Raw genomic sequence first — 17,824 nt, 5'->3', positions numbered from 1 at the left:
GATGGCCCCCTACCCTCTGAGACTCCTCACCTGATGGCCCCCTACCCTCTGAGACTCCTCACCTGATGGCCCCCTACCCTCTGAGACTCCTCACCTGATGGCCCCCTACCCTCTGAGACTCACCCTCTGATGGCCCCCTACCCTCTGAGACTCCTCACCTGATGGCCCCCTACCCTCTGAGACTCACCATCTGATGGCCCCCTACCCTCTGAGACTCACCCTCTGATGGCCCCCTACCCTCTGAGACTCCTCACCCTCCGATGGCCCCCTACCCTCTGAGACTCACCCTCTGACGGCCCCCCGTTGTCCCTCTGAGACTCACCACCATCTGGTAAATGGCATCCACTATGTCCAGCATCTCATTTCTGGTGATGTAGCCGTCGTTATCCAAGTCATAGAGCTTGAAGGCCCCTGTGATCAACCATACAGGTGGGGTCACCCTGGCCCGGGGCCAGCAACTTCTCCCCTCCCCTTCTCTGTGACTCAATACAAGACCTGAAGTCAGACAGTCCCACCAGATTTACTCTCTCTTATACGAGGGTATACTCCCAAACCAGTGTAGCCAGAGTTACTAAATAAACACAGATTCAGGAGTTAGATGCAGTAGCTCATGTCTCTAATCTGAGTATTCAGAAGTGGAGGCAGGAGGATCTTGAGTTCAAAAACATCCTGGGCTACATAGTGAGTCCTGGACCAGCCTGGGCTATGTAGTGAGAACTTGAAGAAATGAGGGTTGGGATTATAGCTCAATGGCAGAGCATTTGCCTAGTGTGGGCAAGGTCCTGGGTTCAATCTCCAGTGCGGCAAAAATAATAACAATAATTTTTTAAATATGCAGGTATTGATTTACAGGGACTGAGGCCATGGCTGGAGAGGTCTGTGTGCAGTCCCCAGAGCGGGACAAGTTGGGAGCCCCTGGAGGAGACAGCCAGGTCATGAGACCAACATGGTAACAGAGACCCCCAAATCCCTGACACTGTGGCTCTGCCTCCCCACGCCTGACCTCTCATCTTTAGGCCGCCCCTCCCACAGTGGGCAAAGGAGGAAATAAAACAATATATGGGTGCGCAGGATGACAGTCCTCTTCTGTTTATAAACACAGAAGCCACTATGGAAACAGAAGCACTCACCAATCAGGGCATTCTGCCCAGCTGTCCCCCTTCTAGAAAATTCCCGTACTACCACCCTGGGTCAGCCAAGGGCCACCCTTGCCTCAGTTGCCTCCCAGTCCTCCTGCTGCAGCCTCTACACGAAGTTCTAGCCTGGAACCCCTTCTGCCATGGCGGTCCCCCTCGGAGCTCATCAGCTCCTCCTCTGCTGGCTCAGCTGGCACCTCCTCCTCCCTGCCTCCCGTAGAGCACAGGGGAGTTTAGGAACTGCGCTGCTGTGACAGACTGACAGCCGCTAGAGCAAGGACCTGGGTAGACCCTGGATTCCCAGCTGGTATCACAGGTGGCGCCTTCAACTGATGTTTGTTGAATGAGCAAATAAACGAGAGACTATCAATATGGCTGAAGACTTGAGTCCAGAGGGATCTGGATCCTGTGATGCCACCCACAGGGTCTGCCATCCCAGTACTGCATCTGCCTTAATGTCGCTCTTGTCCCCACCCCCACGACACCCTGCAGCCTGTCCCACCCACATGGCTGTGGACTCTGCCTCACAAAGCCCAACTCCTCCCTCTGAGACCTTTATCTGTCCTGCAAGGGCAGGGTCCTTCTTGTTCTGGGTCTGCACAGATGGCCTGGCCTGCTTACTTGGCCAAAGTGGGCCCACCTGCCCAGAGCTCACTGCCCGGGCCTCTAAGAATGCCCTGACCTCCCAGAGTGGACTCCTTCTGCGGTCACTGCTGCTGGTGTCTGGCACCTTCTCCTGGTAAGGACTGGGACTGCATCCCTCTAGCCTGGCTGGGGGACAGGGGACTTACACCTCAGCTTCTCATCCAGGGTCCCCCTTGAGGTCACCGATAGAGCCTGGATGAACTCAGAGAACTCGATCCTGCCATCCTGAGGGAGACAAGAGGAGGGGCTTTGGTCAGCCCAGAACTCGCAGGGAGATGATGTGCAGTAGCAGATGGAAGACAGGGGTGGGGCTGGTGAGCGGGGGACAGGAGGAAAGGGATGAGGGGAAGGAGAAGGAGAGGAGGCAGAGCCGAAAGAGGGCGGTGAGAAACTGCCTGCCGGGCAACACTGGGGGAAACCGGCAAGTGGAGGGGGCTCAGGAGAAAGCCATTTCTACAGAGCAGCTTAGTTCTGCCAATTTGTTTTACAAAAGAGGAAACTGGGGTCTAGAGAGGGTGGAACCCATCCCAGTGCCAGCCAGTGGACTGGAGCACCTGGGAAGAAAGCTAGGACCATAAAATAGAAGCCACCTGAGTCACGAGTGCAGAGGTGAGTGACAGGGATCCCAGAAATACCACGAACTCAGGAACGTGCTGTCTCGAGACAGGCTGCAACCCCGGCTACCCCAACCCTGGACAGACCAGCTGTCGGTTAGCAAAGCCAGTGCCAGGAAACACTCGCTGCCATATAGTAAGCATGGGAAACTCATGCTCAGTGGTACACTGGGAAAGAGCCAGACACAAAAGGCACACAGTAAGCCCAGGTTTCCTCATCTGTGAAATGGGGGCACTGAAAGAACCCACACCACAGGGCATGATGGCTGTCATGTGACTGCAATTCCAACCTCTAGGAGACAGAAGCCAGAAGAGAGAAATCTGAGGCCAGCAGGAGCTACAAAGAGAACGAAGGTCAGCCTGGGTGGTCTGGCTAATTTTTTGTTGTTATTGTTATTGTTTTGATACAAGCTAGAGTCATCTGAAAAGAGGGAACCTCAATTAAGAAAATGCCCCCACTGGACTGGCCTATGGGATTTCTTTTTTTAAATAATTTATTTAACTTTATGTGCATTGGTGCGAAGGTGTCAGATACTCTGGAACTGGAGTTACAGACAGTTGTGAGCTGCCTTGTGGGTGCTGAGAACTGAACCCGGGTCCTATGGAAGAGCAGCCAATGCTCTTAACTGCTGAGCCATCTCTCCAGCCCTGGTGGAGTATTTTCTTCATTGACAATTGATAAGGATGGGGCTACCCTGGGCAGGAGGTCTGGAGTTGTAAGCTACATTCCTCTGCAGTCTCCGCTTCAGCTCCTGCCTCCGGATTCCTGCCTTGCCTATGGACTGGGACTGGGACCTGAAAGCTGAGACAAACCCTTCCTCCCCAGGCCTAAGACCCTGGGCAAAATAAGACACCTGTCTCAAAAAGCAAAAAAAGCAATGCTAACCCTGTGGACAGCTGTCAGGCCTGTCAATCACACCATGAAGAGTTACAGCCACTGATCTCACTATTCCTGGAGATCCGCATTTTGTATCCGTAAGAAAACTCACATGTATGTACACGTGTGCGTATGCTATGCCTTCATACATGTATGCTGCTGTGTGTGTGTTTGCACGTGTAAGCCTGTGTCTTTGTGCACACAGAACACTGAGTGTGTCTGTCACACAAATGAACACGTGGGTGGGTGGGCATGCCACATGGACGCAGGTGTCGGTCTTGATCTGTGCTGGTGCGTGTGTGTGCCGTTGTGGCCCCATGCATATGAGTGTCCTGTTCTGAGTGGGGAGCCCTGCAGGGGAGCGTGAGGTGCAAGGGCTGCTGAGCCTCCTACTGCATGCCGCAACAGCTGGAGAAGCTCAGGGCTGGGGCAGACCCAGCAAGCTGCGGCTCACCTTGTTCTCGTCGAAGACATTGAAAACGAACGTGGCGAACTTGGTGGGGTCTCCAAACGGGAAGAACTGTTTGTAGATCTTCTGGAAGCCAGCCGCGTCCAGCTGCCCGCTGGGACAGTCCTTAATGAAGCCCTTGTACCTGCAGACAACACAGCAGGCAGTAGAGATCATCACCCACCAGGAGCCTCCGCCATAGACCTGGGAAAGCCATGAACCCCAGTCCAAAGACACAAGGCCCCATGACACTGGTAACAGTATCACATGGTCCAATAACATGGGCCCAGATATCATGAGCATAGGCTCACACCTCTGCCACTCACTGGCTGTGTGACCTTGGGCAACAATTCTTTAAAAGCAATGACAATGCCAGCTATGGTGGCACACGCCTTCGATCCCAAGAGGCAAAGGCAGGCAGACCTCCGTGAGTTGGAGGCCAGCCTGGTCTACAGATCGAGTTCCAGGACAGCCATGGCGACACAGTGAGAGCTCGTCTCCAAATGAATAAAGACGGAGCAAAGGAAAAGAAGTGTGACAGGGTCTCCTGAGCCCAGCCCAGCGAGCCCCGCAGGAGGCCCGGAGAAGCCAGCCCCACACTGCACCAGCAGGCGTCATTGGCACCGATGTCAGCTGCAGGGGCTGGTGGCAGAACGCCAGTCTATTGAGTATCTAGTTACCCCTGCCGAGCCTGTCACTGAACCCCACCCATCAACAGGAGGCTGGAGAAGACACCCCCATGAAGTGATGTGGGACGCCCAGGAGTGCCAGCCTGCTCAGAAGCCCCCACCATGCACCTTCCACCACTCCTTGGTGCTCAGTACCTCCGAGTTCTGTAAACTCTGACACATATTCACCATGGCAGGTCCCCAGGTGTCAACCTGTCTAACCTGGCTAGGGTAAGAGTCCTGATCCACCCTTAGCCAAAGCCCCCATGATGGTATCTCTCCCACTCACTCAGCACTGGCTACAAATCCCGGCTGGCCATAGCTTGACAGTCCGGACATGGCCTGGTGTCTGACATATGCGCAGCAAGGATGCGCTGGAGAGCTGAATAAACACTCAGACCTCCGGGTGGGGAAGTAGCCCAAGTGTTCAGGTCCCTTTTCTGAGCGTCAAGGGTTCTCTAGAGGCCCTAGGCAGAACCACAGAACTCCGTGGACAAGGTTAGCAAACCAACTCCCCCCCCCCCCACTGTGTGTGTGTGTGGCACCAGGGCCCAGAGAGGGAGCAATACCAGCCAAGGTAACCCTGTCTATCAGCAGAAGCAGAGTTCCTCCCTTCCAGCCTCCCTACCCCCCAGTCTCTTCTCCGGGAAGAAATCCAGGCTGCGCCACCCCCATGTCAGTGGCTGGGAAAGCGATTATACCCAAACATTATATAACCCCACTATTCGCCCTCCTAAAGTGGAGGAGGGTACCTGCCTGCACTAGAACGGCAAGGGAGAGGCCTGAGGCGCTCTGGCCACTGGCTTGCGTCCAGTCCTCTAATCTACCCTTCCAACTGTCACCTTGAAGAGCAGGGATTGCCATCTTCTGCTTGTGTGCACCACTGGCTGGCTAAAGAGGGGGCTCCATGTTGGTGAACGGCCTGCCCTACAGCCCCCTCAAGATCACATAGGACCTGTATGAGACCTGACTCTTCCCACCCCTGGCCAGGGCCAGGTGCCATCAGGCCAGGCCTCCTCCCTCTTTTCTGCTGGGTCAGTGCTGCTGCCAGTACAGTTACCAGAGCATGCTGGCTTGTGCTCCTAGCCCCAAGCTGCAGAGACAGAGGACAGACCCCCTGGGTCTCAGTTTCCCTGGCCCCTGCACGTGGGAGTGTTCTGAGCATTGGAATATAGCGAACAGTGCCCATGTATGTGCCTGGTGCTGAGAAAACCGCAAGAGGGAGTCCAATCCCCAGGGGATATGACAGTTGTATGCTGCCATGTGAGTGCTGAGAACGGAACCCAGGTCCTCTGCAAAAAACAAGAAGGGCTTGTAACCATCACACCAGATCTCCAGCCTGTGCCCAGCATCTTGTGTGGATACCGAGGCCCCGAACTGGGTCTTTTTCTGCTAAACGAGCATCTCCCTGAATCTCAGTTTTATTATTTTTGTTTGTTTGTTCTTTTTTAAAGATTAATTTACATTTTATGTTGTTCTGCTTGCATGTATGCCTGCAGGCCAGAAGAGGGCACCAGATCTCATTGCAGATGATTGTGAGCCACTATGTGGTTGCTGAGAACTGAACTCAGGACGTCTGGAAGAACAGCCAGTGCTCTTAACCACTGAGCCATCTCTCCAGTCTATTTTGGTTTTGTTTGTTTTTCAAGACAGGGTTTCTCTGTGTAGCCCTGGCTGTCCTGGATCTTACTCTGCAGACCAGACTGGCCTTGAACTCACAGAGATCTGCCTGGCTCTGCCTCCCGAGCGCTGGGATTAAAGGTGCCGCCACTGCCCAGTTTCACTATTTTTCTTAAGGAGGGTTCTGGCTTCTAAGGTAAACCTGGAGTGGTCTTGAGTCTCTTGGTTCTTGACTAGTATATGACCCTAAACAGGTGATTCTGTCTCAATGAGCCTCAGTTTCCCCAATCTCTGAGGTTAGAAGCCCATCTAGCATTTGCCTTGAAGGTCCCTGAGTGAACCGAGACAGACAACACTGGAGATGAGGGACACTCAGCAGGCAGCCAGGACCCCCCCCACAAGCACCCACGCATACAGTGGAGAGGCCAGAAGCCGAGCCACCTTCTACCCAAGCCTAATCCACAATATGCAGGGCAGGAAGGTTCCAACCATGCGACACTGTGCTTAGGATGGGGGTGAAGATGCGAAAAGATGCTCCCAAGAGGTGACAACTGCATTCTTAAGTCGGGAGGCAGGGAATCTATCACCTTACAAAAATTCTAAGGGCTGTTGACTGCCACTTGTGAAACACTCCCAGTGGGGTGTGTGTGTTCGGCAAAGACAGAGTGATGTCTGCCATAACACACAGATTCCAGTGTGGCCTCTCAGGATCCCTGGGCAAAGCCCCACACAGGGCTTGGTCTCCCATCTCCCACACACTCTAGCCTGCTAGGAAACTCGTCCTTGGGACCTTGCAGGGACTCTGTTCCTGTCCTCTCCATGCCTCCACAATTAAGGCAACATCTGCTTCCCAAGGCGCAGAATCAAGGAGATCAGTAGCTAAATGGATGAACGGTGGAGCGGAACAGGCTGCGATCAGCAGCCACAGCTGAGAGGGGTGCAGGGAGGCCACCCTGGGAAACTGCTCCTTCCTGTCATCTCTTCAAAGGCCCCCTCTGCCTGGCCCACCCCTGCCTCCCCACAGCTCCCTGAAGAAGAAGGGTTCCTCCCCCTTTCCTTCCCTCAGGGCTAGCAGTTTTCTGGGTCCCTCACAGCAAGAAAATAGTATATAGGAGCCACTAAATGCCGGAATGGGAAGGAGAAACAAGCTAGACCCAAACTACTTCCCCCACCACACAAACACACACTCACAAAGCTGTGTGACCCAGGCAAGTGTCCCCACCTCTCTGAGCTTGTCTCTTCATCTGTAAGATAAGGCTACTCCTAGGACTCAGGACTCTCTGTAGGGTGTTAAGTGTTGGCACAGCACCTGCCCACAGAAGACCTGGGGACAAGAGGGGACCTGGCTCCTCAACACAGCAGCGTGGGATGGTCCAGCTGGCCCCATCGAGGTGCTTGCAGAAAGCCTTCCTGTTCCCACCCACTACATTGTTACTGTATTGCCAGGATGTTTAGTAATTATAAAATAATCAAACGAGAGAATTTGGACAAGAGGAAATACAAGTGGGGAGGAAGTACCCACAACCCACGGTCCTGCCACCAACCACCCCATCCGGCTCCCTTCTCTGCGTGCTTTGCCGCCTGGAGCTGAGTATCGGAGAAACTTCCCTGGTTTCCACTCAGCATGGTGTCCTGGTCACCTTCCAGGACACTGCAAGCTTTGGTACCTGTGGTATTGCTCAGTCAGCCCCTACTGGGCTTCTGACCTCCTGACAAGGCCGAACCCAGCTCTGTGGGCAGTAGACTCTAAGACAGAGGACCCAGGACACAGAAAAGCTGCAGACTGAAGGTGGCCCCACCCCCTGAGTTTTGGGCTTTTTTCCTCTGCAAAAAAATCAGACACTATAGTGTTACCTGAGGCTGGGGGCTGGGTGATGGGGTCCCCACTGGCTGACCCAGGCACACAACACCCGCCCTCCCTGCAACCCAGGCCTTATTCTAGTCCTGGTTCCTCTAGTACTCTCTGCATGGCAGGGACAGCATCACAGGGCACCCTGGACAGCAGTTGTTTGAAGTCCGTACAAAACAAGGTGACTCTGAACGGTGCTGGAGACATGGCAGCCTCTCCGCTGAGACCTGGCCAGCTGAGATGTGCGGGTGAGGGACTAAAAGAGATAGCGGCACAGATGAAGGCTCCAAAGTAGGGCCCTGGTGAGGGCAGGTGCATGAGGAGCTGCAGTGAGGGGTGGAGGGCGGGGGTCTGAGCCACCAGGCAGCCCCAAGGGTTAGGGCTAGGAGTCGAACCTTAGGCAAGTTGTGGGGTGTCCTCCAAAGGGGCTTCAAGATACCAGACCATCTGGCTTCATCTCCAGCTCTTCTGGCACCTGCTGGGGTGTGTGTGCAGGAAGCTGGGGGCAGTGACCACATGGGAAAGATCCCCTGGGTTGGGGCTACTTGTTCAGAACAGGGAAAGCTGTGAAATGGCCCTGGACATTGGGGGCACAGGGATAGGAGGGACTGGAGGCTCCTGATCTAACCTCTATCCCAGCAGGCTTGTAGACAAAGTCCCAAGCTATAAAAAGAGTTTTGGGCCATCAAGAGAGAACAGTGGGCTCATTTTGTGTGCTAAGAATTTTGTAACCGTCCAATACACTGGAGACTGCTCAGAATGCCATCATCTGTGACCCCCATTACTGATGTCTGTCTACACAGAGGTAGGGTGCTCTCTGTAGGGACAGGCCTGAACCAAGCAAAGTCAGGGAGGGGACAAACTGGAGGAACGCCTAGTTTCAGGACAGCTGTGAATAGGGCTCAGCACAGCTGGACATTGCAGGGGGAACTCAGACCTGCGTAGCCTTTACCCAGGGTGGGAGAGGTTAGCAGAAGCCTGCCATTCACAAATGCTTTCTCTACAGAGCCCAAGGACTGCCACCAGGAGGCAGGGAGATGTACAGACTGAAAAGCAAGGGAGACAGCATGGAGGCAGGCTTAGGAACACGGACAAGACCTGGAAACTCCTGGAATATTCCTGGAGGATATGGGTAAGTAGGAAATAGCCCGAGATGGGTCAGACCCCCACCACCACCTCTGCCCAATAAGGTTGGCTTCTCCCCACACCTCCACTCCCTTGCCAGAACCCAGCCAGCTCCTGGTCCTGGTTCTGCCCGCCTAAACAGATCTTCAGTGAAAGCCAACAGAGCCAGGCAGGCTGGCCACAGCTCTGCCCTTTCCACAGCATGGACTCTGATGTGCAAGCTCAGACAAGAGGCCTGGAGGGTCCGAGCTCTGCTTCCCTCCTCACTCCCCTCCTGGGGTTCACAGTGAGAGCCTCTCCTGTTTGCTTCATATTCCACTGTGACAGACACTGCTCCTCTCTTCCCCCTAGGCCCAGGGCAGGCATCACTAGCTCACTGCAGATCTCACTAATTTCTCACTGCAGCACTTTCTACTGGCTCCGTGACAAGCCACTTTAGAATCTTTAACACGGTGCTTCAGATAGCCACTGCAGATTGGTCGGAGCCAGCATCCAGCTAGAAATCCATCGGTCACCCTTCATCTAGTATTCTTTCTCTCTCTTGGCTTTTTAAGACAGTATATCTCTTTGTAGCCCTGGCTGTCCTGGAACTCGCTCTATAGACGAGGGAGGACTCAAACTCAGCAATCCACCTGCCTCTGCCTCCCGAGTGCTGGGATTAAAAGTGTGTGCCACCACTGCCCAGTTACATCTAGTATTTTCTAAAAGAGACAACTGGGCCCCAGAATGGGAACAGTGTTCTTGAGGCCCGGCGTGGTTCAGGGATGAAGCAAGGACTGGATTTCAGTCTCCCGGCTTGGACCTCATCTATTTGGTAAGCAGGGTCTTCGATCAGCCTGATGGATCATCTTAATTTTATTTTATGTGATGGGTGCTTTGCCTGTTTGTATATCTGTGTGCCACATGTGCGCCTGGTGCCCAGAAGAGCATGCTGAAACTGGAGTTACATACAGACAGTGGTGAGCCGAGATGAGGTTGCTGGAAATCGAACCCAGGTCCCCGGGAAGTGCAGTCAGCACTCACTCTAACCTCTGAACAGTCTCTCCAGCCTCCAGGTTGAGTCTCCATGGATACCACACTGTGAAGCTGGGGAGATGGCACTGTCCGCAAAGAAACCAGGCAGGCAGACAGGAGAGCCTGAGTTTGGGTCCCAAGCATCCATGTGAAAAGCCCAATGTGGTGGCAAGCACTTACAACCCCAGTACTGGGGACACTGAAGAAGCAGGGACAGGGGCCTCTTTTGGGCAACCTGGACAGCCAGTCTAGTCAAATTAGAGAGCCCTACGTAGCAATGAGGGACCTTGTCTCAAAAAATAAAAAAGTGGCACATGCCTTTAATCTCAGAACTTGTGAGGCAGAGGCAGGCGGATCTCTATGAGTTCCAGGCCAGCCACGGCTACATAGTGGGGCCCTGTTGGTATGGTCCAAACAAACCAACCAGGGAGATGGCTGGAAAGATGACTCAGTGGTTAAGAGCACTTATGCTCTTGCAAGGACCAAAGCTTTCCCCATGGCAGCTCATGGGTATCCATAACTCCAGTTCAAGATCTAACGCCTTATTCTGACCCCCACTACATGCGTATGGTACTCAGGCATACATGCAGGCAAAACACGCCAACAAAATAAAAATAAATAAATCATTTTAAAGGGCAAAAAGAATACATAAAAAAAGAGGAGGAGTCACTACCCTCTCCCAGCCTGTTGAATGGACCCCTCCCTGTCGCACAGGCCGTGGGCTGGGCCCACCAGCACCCCACACCCACCCTAGCACACAGATACTACTCACCACTGCTGCACCTCCTTCTCGGTAACTGCAAGAGAAAAGAGGATCAAAGATTAGCTGGGGGTCCCAGGACACCGGCATCTGCGGGAGCGGGGCGGGGGCTCCCTCCTACCTCCTTACCCACAGGCTGCCAGTACACCCCTAGAGAAAAGTGGGTGAGCAGTCTTGGCAGGCAGATGCTCACCAGCCCAGGAGACGATGGAATGCCCGACCTTCAATGCCCACTGCCTACAGCTGCTGATACAAAGGCCAGCTCCCAAACACCTTAAGATGAACACCGTGGCCAAAAGCAATCTGGGGAGGGAAGGGTTAATTTCTGCTTCCAATTTTACAGCCCATCAAAGAGGGAAGCCAGAGCAGGAACTCAGACAGAAACCTGGAGACAGGAACACTGCGGACTGGTTGGTTTCTTATACCACCCAGGACCCTTTGCCCAGGAATGGTGCTACCCACCATGGGTTGGGCCATTCTACATCTGCTGCCAATCAAGAAAATGCCCAAAGATTTGTCCACAAGCCAACACAACAGAAGCATCCCCTCGGTTGAGGTTCCCTCTTCCCAGATGACTCTAGCTTGTATCAAGTTGCCAGAAAACTAACCAGCCTCCCAGGCTAGGCTGTGCTGAGGGGCCCTAGGCCTTCCACCCCCACCGTCTCTGGGTGTAGCTGTTGCAGATGGAGAGACCTCAAGCTCTGGGGTCAGACCTGAACACCTGATCTCCAGGTCAGCCACAAGGCTCATGGGCAGGGGATGAGCTATATGGTGTGACCTTAGCAAGGAGTGGTATCATGGACCATAAACGACAGGAGGTAGTGGCAAAGGCCTGAATGGTAGGGCCGCTGGTGACCTCAGCTAGGTCTCATGAGGCCAGAGAAGCACTCTTGGGGAACTCAAAGCCTGCCCTCTGACTGCCACCTGGCAGAGGACCTTCCCTGACCTCCCTGACCCCATCACATCCCCAGAGGCTTCAGGTGGTTTGGTAAGGCATGGTCTACTGTTCTCTCACCAGAATTGTCGCTAATGTAGGACACGGAGTGACCAGCAGGCAGCTAAGCCTCTGGGATGTGAGATGAGCCTGGGAAAAAGCTTACCTAGCTTTGAGCAGCTACTCTGGCTTAATGGACACTGGAGACTCAAGTTTCCCTGGCCTCTGGGATTCCTAGAAATGCCAGCTCTTCACTTCCTAGAGCTGCGGGGGATCCTGGAAGGTGGCAGTCAAGGGAACTTCTCTGGGGGCCTAGCCCCCCAGCCCAATCCTTCTGCCAACTAGGGTGGGTGGACATAGGGTAGGCGGGCCTGGGCCACCACAAGACTGAGGTGTGCACAGCCTACATTGAGGAAGCTTAGCAACAGAGGGAGACACCCTTCACACAGGGACCCGTAGTCCCAGCTGCTCCTATGATCTGTTCTGAGGAGCTGCCCTGTCACTTGACCCAAGGTTCACTGACTTTCTAAATTTGTTGTTGTGGTTGCTTTGTTTTGTTTTTCAAGACAGGGTTTCTCTGTAGCTTTGGAGCCTATCCTGAAACTGGCTCTGTAGACCAGGCTGGCCTCGAACTCACAAAGATCCGCCTGCCTCTGCCTCCCGAGTGCTGGGCTTAGAGTGGGCCACCACCGCCTGGCTAACTTTCTAAATTTTTTAAAGATTTATTTTTACTTATGTGTATGTTGGGGGTGGTGGGCAGTCAGAACAGGCCTTGGAGTTGCAGGTGGCGGTGAGCCACCATGTAGGTGCTGCGGATTGAGCCTCAGGACCTCTGGGAGGTCAGTCGGTGCTCTTAACCGCTGAGCCACCATCCGACCGGTGGCTTCCTGTTTCACTGTCTCTGTTTCTGCTCAGTTTTCTAGCTCTCACCCACGCTAAGCAATACTGCCCACAAAACTCCCTAAGCCATGTGCTAGAGGCTCAGCTCCCCAAACACAACAGAAGGTGACCACTAAGATGAGTGGCGACCTTTGCTGAAGGTCATGGAGCAAGGTGACAAAGGGTGGGGAGTCAGGATGCTGAGAGATCAGCACCCTACCTGTGGTTCCCAGCACCCACAGAATGGCTCACAACTGCCTGTCTCTCTTTCCATGGGATCTGATGCCCTCTTCGGACCTCCGTGGGCTCCCAGGTACACATGGTGCACAGCCATACAAAAAACAAAAACAACAAAAACAAAAAAGAAAACCTGTTTTTTTAAAAGATGCCATTCAGTACGCTGGACTGAATGCAGTTAGGACATGTTACCCATGGCACTCGCCTGTCAAATGATGCTGGGGCTAATCAGGAAGCCATAACTGGACTAATCCAGAGAGTGGGACACACCAGACCATCAACCCTGCACCTTCAAGTCAGAGCCCAAACAAGCCAGAGGAAGACTGTGGGGAAGGTGGCTGAGGACGACTGAACCCTATCTTGCTGTGCCCACACTGGGCTGGGGTTGGGCTGGGGGCCTGGGGGGAAAGCGCTGAAATGGCTGTGGGCCATGGACAGAATGCCGCAGGGCCTCTTCAGGTTACAAGGATAGCAGTGGACTGAGGATGATGCCCCTGTCCTGGGAGCTGTGCCCAAACACTGAGGGGTGAAGGCTGGGAAGCTGGTTGGGGTGCGGGGGCGGGTCTGGAGAGCTGGAGAGTCCTTGCTGGTTGGGGTGAGGGGGCGGGTCTGGAGAGCTGGAGAGTCCTTGCTGTTGGGGTGAGGGGGCGGGTCTGGAGAGCTGGAGAGTCCTGCTGGTTGGGATTGGGGCAGAGGCGGGGGGGGGGGGGGGGGGGGGGGAGATAGGTCTGGAGAGCTGGAGCATTCCTGCTGGTTGGGGTCAGGGTGGAGGGGGTGGGTCTAGAGTGTCCCTGCACTGTTACATTCAGAAGTCTCAAAATAAAAGGCTGAAGGGAAATGACTCTTTGGCCACAGTCTGGGTACCCCCCCACACACACAATGCATGGAGGGCCAAGAGGCAGCCCCGGATCCTGTGCACTACGGGCCCTTGGACAAGCAATCTGGGGGTCCAGCTTCCCTAGCCTCAGTCTTGGGACCAGATGCAAAGGGAGCTTCCTAGGGTGCAGCTTCCAACTCCGTCCCATCCCCCTTCTTATCCCTCCAACTCCATCCCATCCCCCTTCTTACCCCTCCTTCTTACCAAGTCTCCAGCCAACTGTGAAATTAACAGGACCCCCTCTGGCTTCCCTCCAGGGTCCGCTCAGTGCTTAGCACCCAGTGTTGAGAGGCTCAGGGCTCAGAGCTCCAGACTCAGGCTCAAAGGAAGTACAAGTGATCTTATGCCCCAGCCAACACCCCAACTCCATGAACCTACTCAAGCTCCCTGAGGGTCCTGTTCTCTCTCACCCTGGGTCACCAAATGACCCATTTTCTACAGCTGTGGTGGTCTGAATGAAAACGGCCCTCACAGGCTCATAGGGAGGTACACTTTTAGGAGGTGTGGCCTTGATGGAGTAGGCGTGGTCTTGCTGTGGTCACTAGGGTTAGGCTTTGAGGTTTCAAGTGCTCAAGCCAGGTCCAGTGTCACTCTCTCTTCCTGCTGCCTTTTCATCCAGATGTAAGCCATTCTTCAGAGCCATGTCAGCCAGCATGCCGCCATGCCTCCTATCATGACAATAACAGACTAAACCCCTCAAGTGTGAGCCAGCCCAATTAAATACTTCCCTTTTTAAGAGTCGCCATGGTCATGGTGTCTGCTCGCAGCAATAAAACCCTAAGACAACAGTCTTTCTGTGACACCCTCTCCAGCAAGCCTCTGACCCTTCCATGACCCTTCAAAGGGGCTCTGTCTACCCAGTAACACCCTGCACATGGCCAGTCAGAGACCTGACCAAGTCAGGACAGGGTAGGGAGGACAAGGGACCATGAGAGAAGAACCTGGGGTCAGACAGGCTAAGGCTCCCTACGCTTTTGGTGTAAGGTCAGACCAAACACCTACATCTCTGAATCTCACCCTGCCCATCTGCCGAACAGGACCTGCAGCCCCACCTTGCAGCTGTGCTACAGGCCAAAGTAACTTAGCAAACTGGATCTCTGCCTAGTACTAGAAGGCCCAATAGAAAGACATTCTCTTCCCAGTGGAACACAGCCCTGGGGCTCTGTCATCAGAGTCAGCCCACCTCTGGGGCTGGGACTTGCACCTCCTAATGTGTGTTTTGTCTAAGTGCACCTGGTTGGGGGGCTGACTTTCTTTCCCCAGAACATTCCTGTGGCCAGGTCATAAGCACTACCAAGGGCAAGGCTTTTGATGAACACCAGGCCTGGGGTTCGGCACCTTTTGGTCAAGACCCCGTTGGGGCTACGCGTTGACTAAGTTACTTCTGGACAAGTTGTTTAACCTCTCTGAACTTTGGAATCCTCATGTCTAAATCAGCACATAACCCCCCGACAGGATCCTGGGAAAGGGTTCCCTAGAATCCTGCAGTTCAGGGGGACTGGAGCACAGAGACACAAGGAAGGAGGGTGCGGGCACCCATCCCCCTTCCACTGGCCCTGCTGAGATCTAAAACTGTTGAGGCAGAGAACTATCCAGACATGCTACCCCCGTCCTGGGCCACCACCAGCCTATATCTCCTCAGGCCTGTTGACACCCTTCTCTGCCCCTGCCCAAGTAGAGACGCTCAGTGTACCCAGTGCCTCCGCCCACCCCTAGCAGCCACCGAAGTTCCTTCAGGCCCCTCCTCCTCTCCACGCAGCCCATGTCTGCCAAGAGTGAACACAAGAACCGGTCCCAGGAGCCCAGGATAAACGTTGAGTCTGATTTTCATTTCCCTAAAGCAAAATACCTCTCTGCTGATTGAAGCTCAGCTCAAACATGGTGGGAACAGAACGCCAGAGCTGGCAGCCCCCACGGAGGGAGGAGGGGCCTGCTGCAGCAGGACGGGTAGAAGGCAGACTTCCCGGCTGGCTTCCTGTGGCCAATCCAGACCCCACTTCAGTCTCCAGACACAAGGACTGCCCTCTGGGTTACCCACCCTGCCCAGTACATTAGCAACAGGGGGAGGGGGGCTTGGGAGGATGAGAGAGAGAGAGAGAGAGAGAGAGAGAGAGAGAGAGAGAGAGAGAGAGAGTTCTTTGGGCCTGATCACCAAATAGTTTCCCTCTAGAAGGGCAGGGGGCCTTCCTGTGCTCAGCTGCTGGAGCACTTACTCTAGGGTCAATCTTGGCCCTGCACCCCTCCCCCATCCTGCCTCAGTCTCTCACTCCCTCTCTCTCCTACTGAATGTCCTGCCTGCCATAACCACCCCTGCCATGGTCTTCCAGTCCTCTCCTGGGTTAAGAGATCTCCATAGCCTGCCCCCTCCCTTATCCCTACTCTGGGCCAGTTCTACACCACACAGCACGGAGGATTCCTTTCCTTGCTGTCCGCTCAGCATGGAGGTCTCCCTGCACCTCTCCTCCAGGTTCTCAGTTGAGGTTCCTTCTTCCCAGATGACCCTGAGAAAAGGCCACCATCAGACCTGTAGGCAAGTGTGTGGGGCGTTTTCTTGATTAATGATTGAGGTGGGAGGGCTCAGCCCATTGTGGGTGGTGCCACCCCTGGGCAGGTGGTCCTGGATTCTCTAAGGAAGCAGGCTGAGCAAGCCATGAAGAGCAAGCCAGCAAGCAGCACCCCTCCATGGCCTCTGCTTCAGCTCCTATAGATGAATGGCTGTAAACTGTAAGATAAAATAAACCCTTTCCTCCCCAGGTCGCCTTTTATCACTGCTACAGAAAGCAGACTGGGTTAGTGGTGATGACAGGGCTTCCTCAGAGAAAGGAGATAGGTCTGATCTACTCTGCTATACTCGGCTAAGTCTGTACCTCTTCTGCCCTACAGACAGCACCCCTAGAACCTAGTCATTCCACCCTCTCTGGCCCTCAGTTCCCCAGTCTGAAAGGGAGGCAATTTGGGCAAAGGGGGTTAAACTCCATGTGCTCTCGCCAGCAACAGGGTGGAGGTCCTGACAGTCCACCCAGGCTTCTAACTCAGTCCACAATCTTAGCCCTGGTCTCCCCTTCAGTCCCAGGAAAAGGCTCTGCAGAGTCCCCAGATCCCTGCCACAAGATGACCAGCCCTGGCAAGTCAGAAGGGTCCAGTAAGAGCATTTCCCAGCGAAGGGAATGGACAGGACAACAGCTTCATGTCCTGAGAAGAGCAAACGGACAAGACAGCAAGGGGACGAGAAGGTGACCACTGTCCTGAGACCAGCAGAGGACCAGCATGGGGGACCGGAAGGTGTCCACTGTCCTGAGACCAGCAGAGGACCAGTAAGGGGACGAGAAGGTGACCACTGTCCTGAGAAGAGCAGAGGACCAGCATGGGGGACCGGAAGGTGTCCACTGTCCTGAGACCAGCAGAGGACCAGCATGGGGGACCGGAATGTGACCACTGTCCTGAGACCAGCAGAGGACCAGCAAGGGGACGAGAAGGTGACCACTGTCCTGAGACCAGCAGAGGACCAGCATGGGGGACCAGAAGGTGACCACTGTCCTGAGAAGAGCAGAGGACCAGCATGGGGGACCAGAAGGTGACCACTGTCCTGAGAAGAGCAGAGGACCAGCATGGGGGACCAGAAGGTGACCACTGTCCTGAGAAGAGCAGAGGACCAGCATGGGGGGACGAGAAGGTGACCACTGTCCTGAGACCAGCAGAGGACCAGCATGGGGGACCGGAAGGTGTCCACTGTCCTGAGACGAGAACAGGGCCAGCATGGGGGACCGGAAGGTGTCCACTGTCCTGAGACTAGCAGAGGACCAGCACGGGAGACGGGAAGCTGGGCATGACTGGTGTGCGGAGACCTTGCCTGGTCTCTAAGCTACAGCACTTGGAATCACCGGCTCCAAGCAGACAGAGATAACATGACAGCACTTGCAGAGGGCCTGGCACCAAGCCGGCAATGCTACTGTGATTACTACCCCACGCCTCTGCCAGGGAGACAGAAGCAGAGCTCCTGCCCTGCCCATTGCTTTTCCCCCAAAAGAGGTCAGAGACTGACCCTGCCTCAGCAGATGCTGACCCTGCCCGCCCGGAATCCCTGGGCCCTCCCTCAGCACACACAGAGAGCAGGCCTCCTGGATCAGCCCTCTTCGGGCTC

General features: G+C 54.6%; 1 protein-coding gene across 1 annotated transcript in view; it reads right to left on the bottom strand.

Moving 5' to 3' along the window:
* Positions 1-17,824, bottom strand: part of Ncs1 (neuronal calcium sensor 1) — a 48,548-nt gene that overhangs the window by 12,643 nt on the left and 18,081 nt on the right. The window contains exons 2-5 of the mRNA XM_075985768.1: positions 10,769-10,793; positions 3,727-3,865; positions 1,928-2,006; positions 323-411 (exon numbers count right to left, since the gene is read on the bottom strand). Coding sequence (XP_075841883.1) covers positions 323-411; positions 1,928-2,006; positions 3,727-3,865; positions 10,769-10,793 — 332 coding nt within the window. The remainder of the gene's footprint in view (positions 1-322; positions 412-1,927; positions 2,007-3,726; positions 3,866-10,768; positions 10,794-17,824) is intronic.

This window comes from Microtus pennsylvanicus, chromosome 9, assembly GCF_037038515.1.
Source record: "Microtus pennsylvanicus isolate mMicPen1 chromosome 9, mMicPen1.hap1, whole genome shotgun sequence".
Taxonomy (NCBI): domain Eukaryota; kingdom Metazoa; phylum Chordata; class Mammalia; order Rodentia; family Cricetidae; genus Microtus; species Microtus pennsylvanicus.
This window is presented reverse-complemented; position numbering and strand designations above follow the sequence as displayed.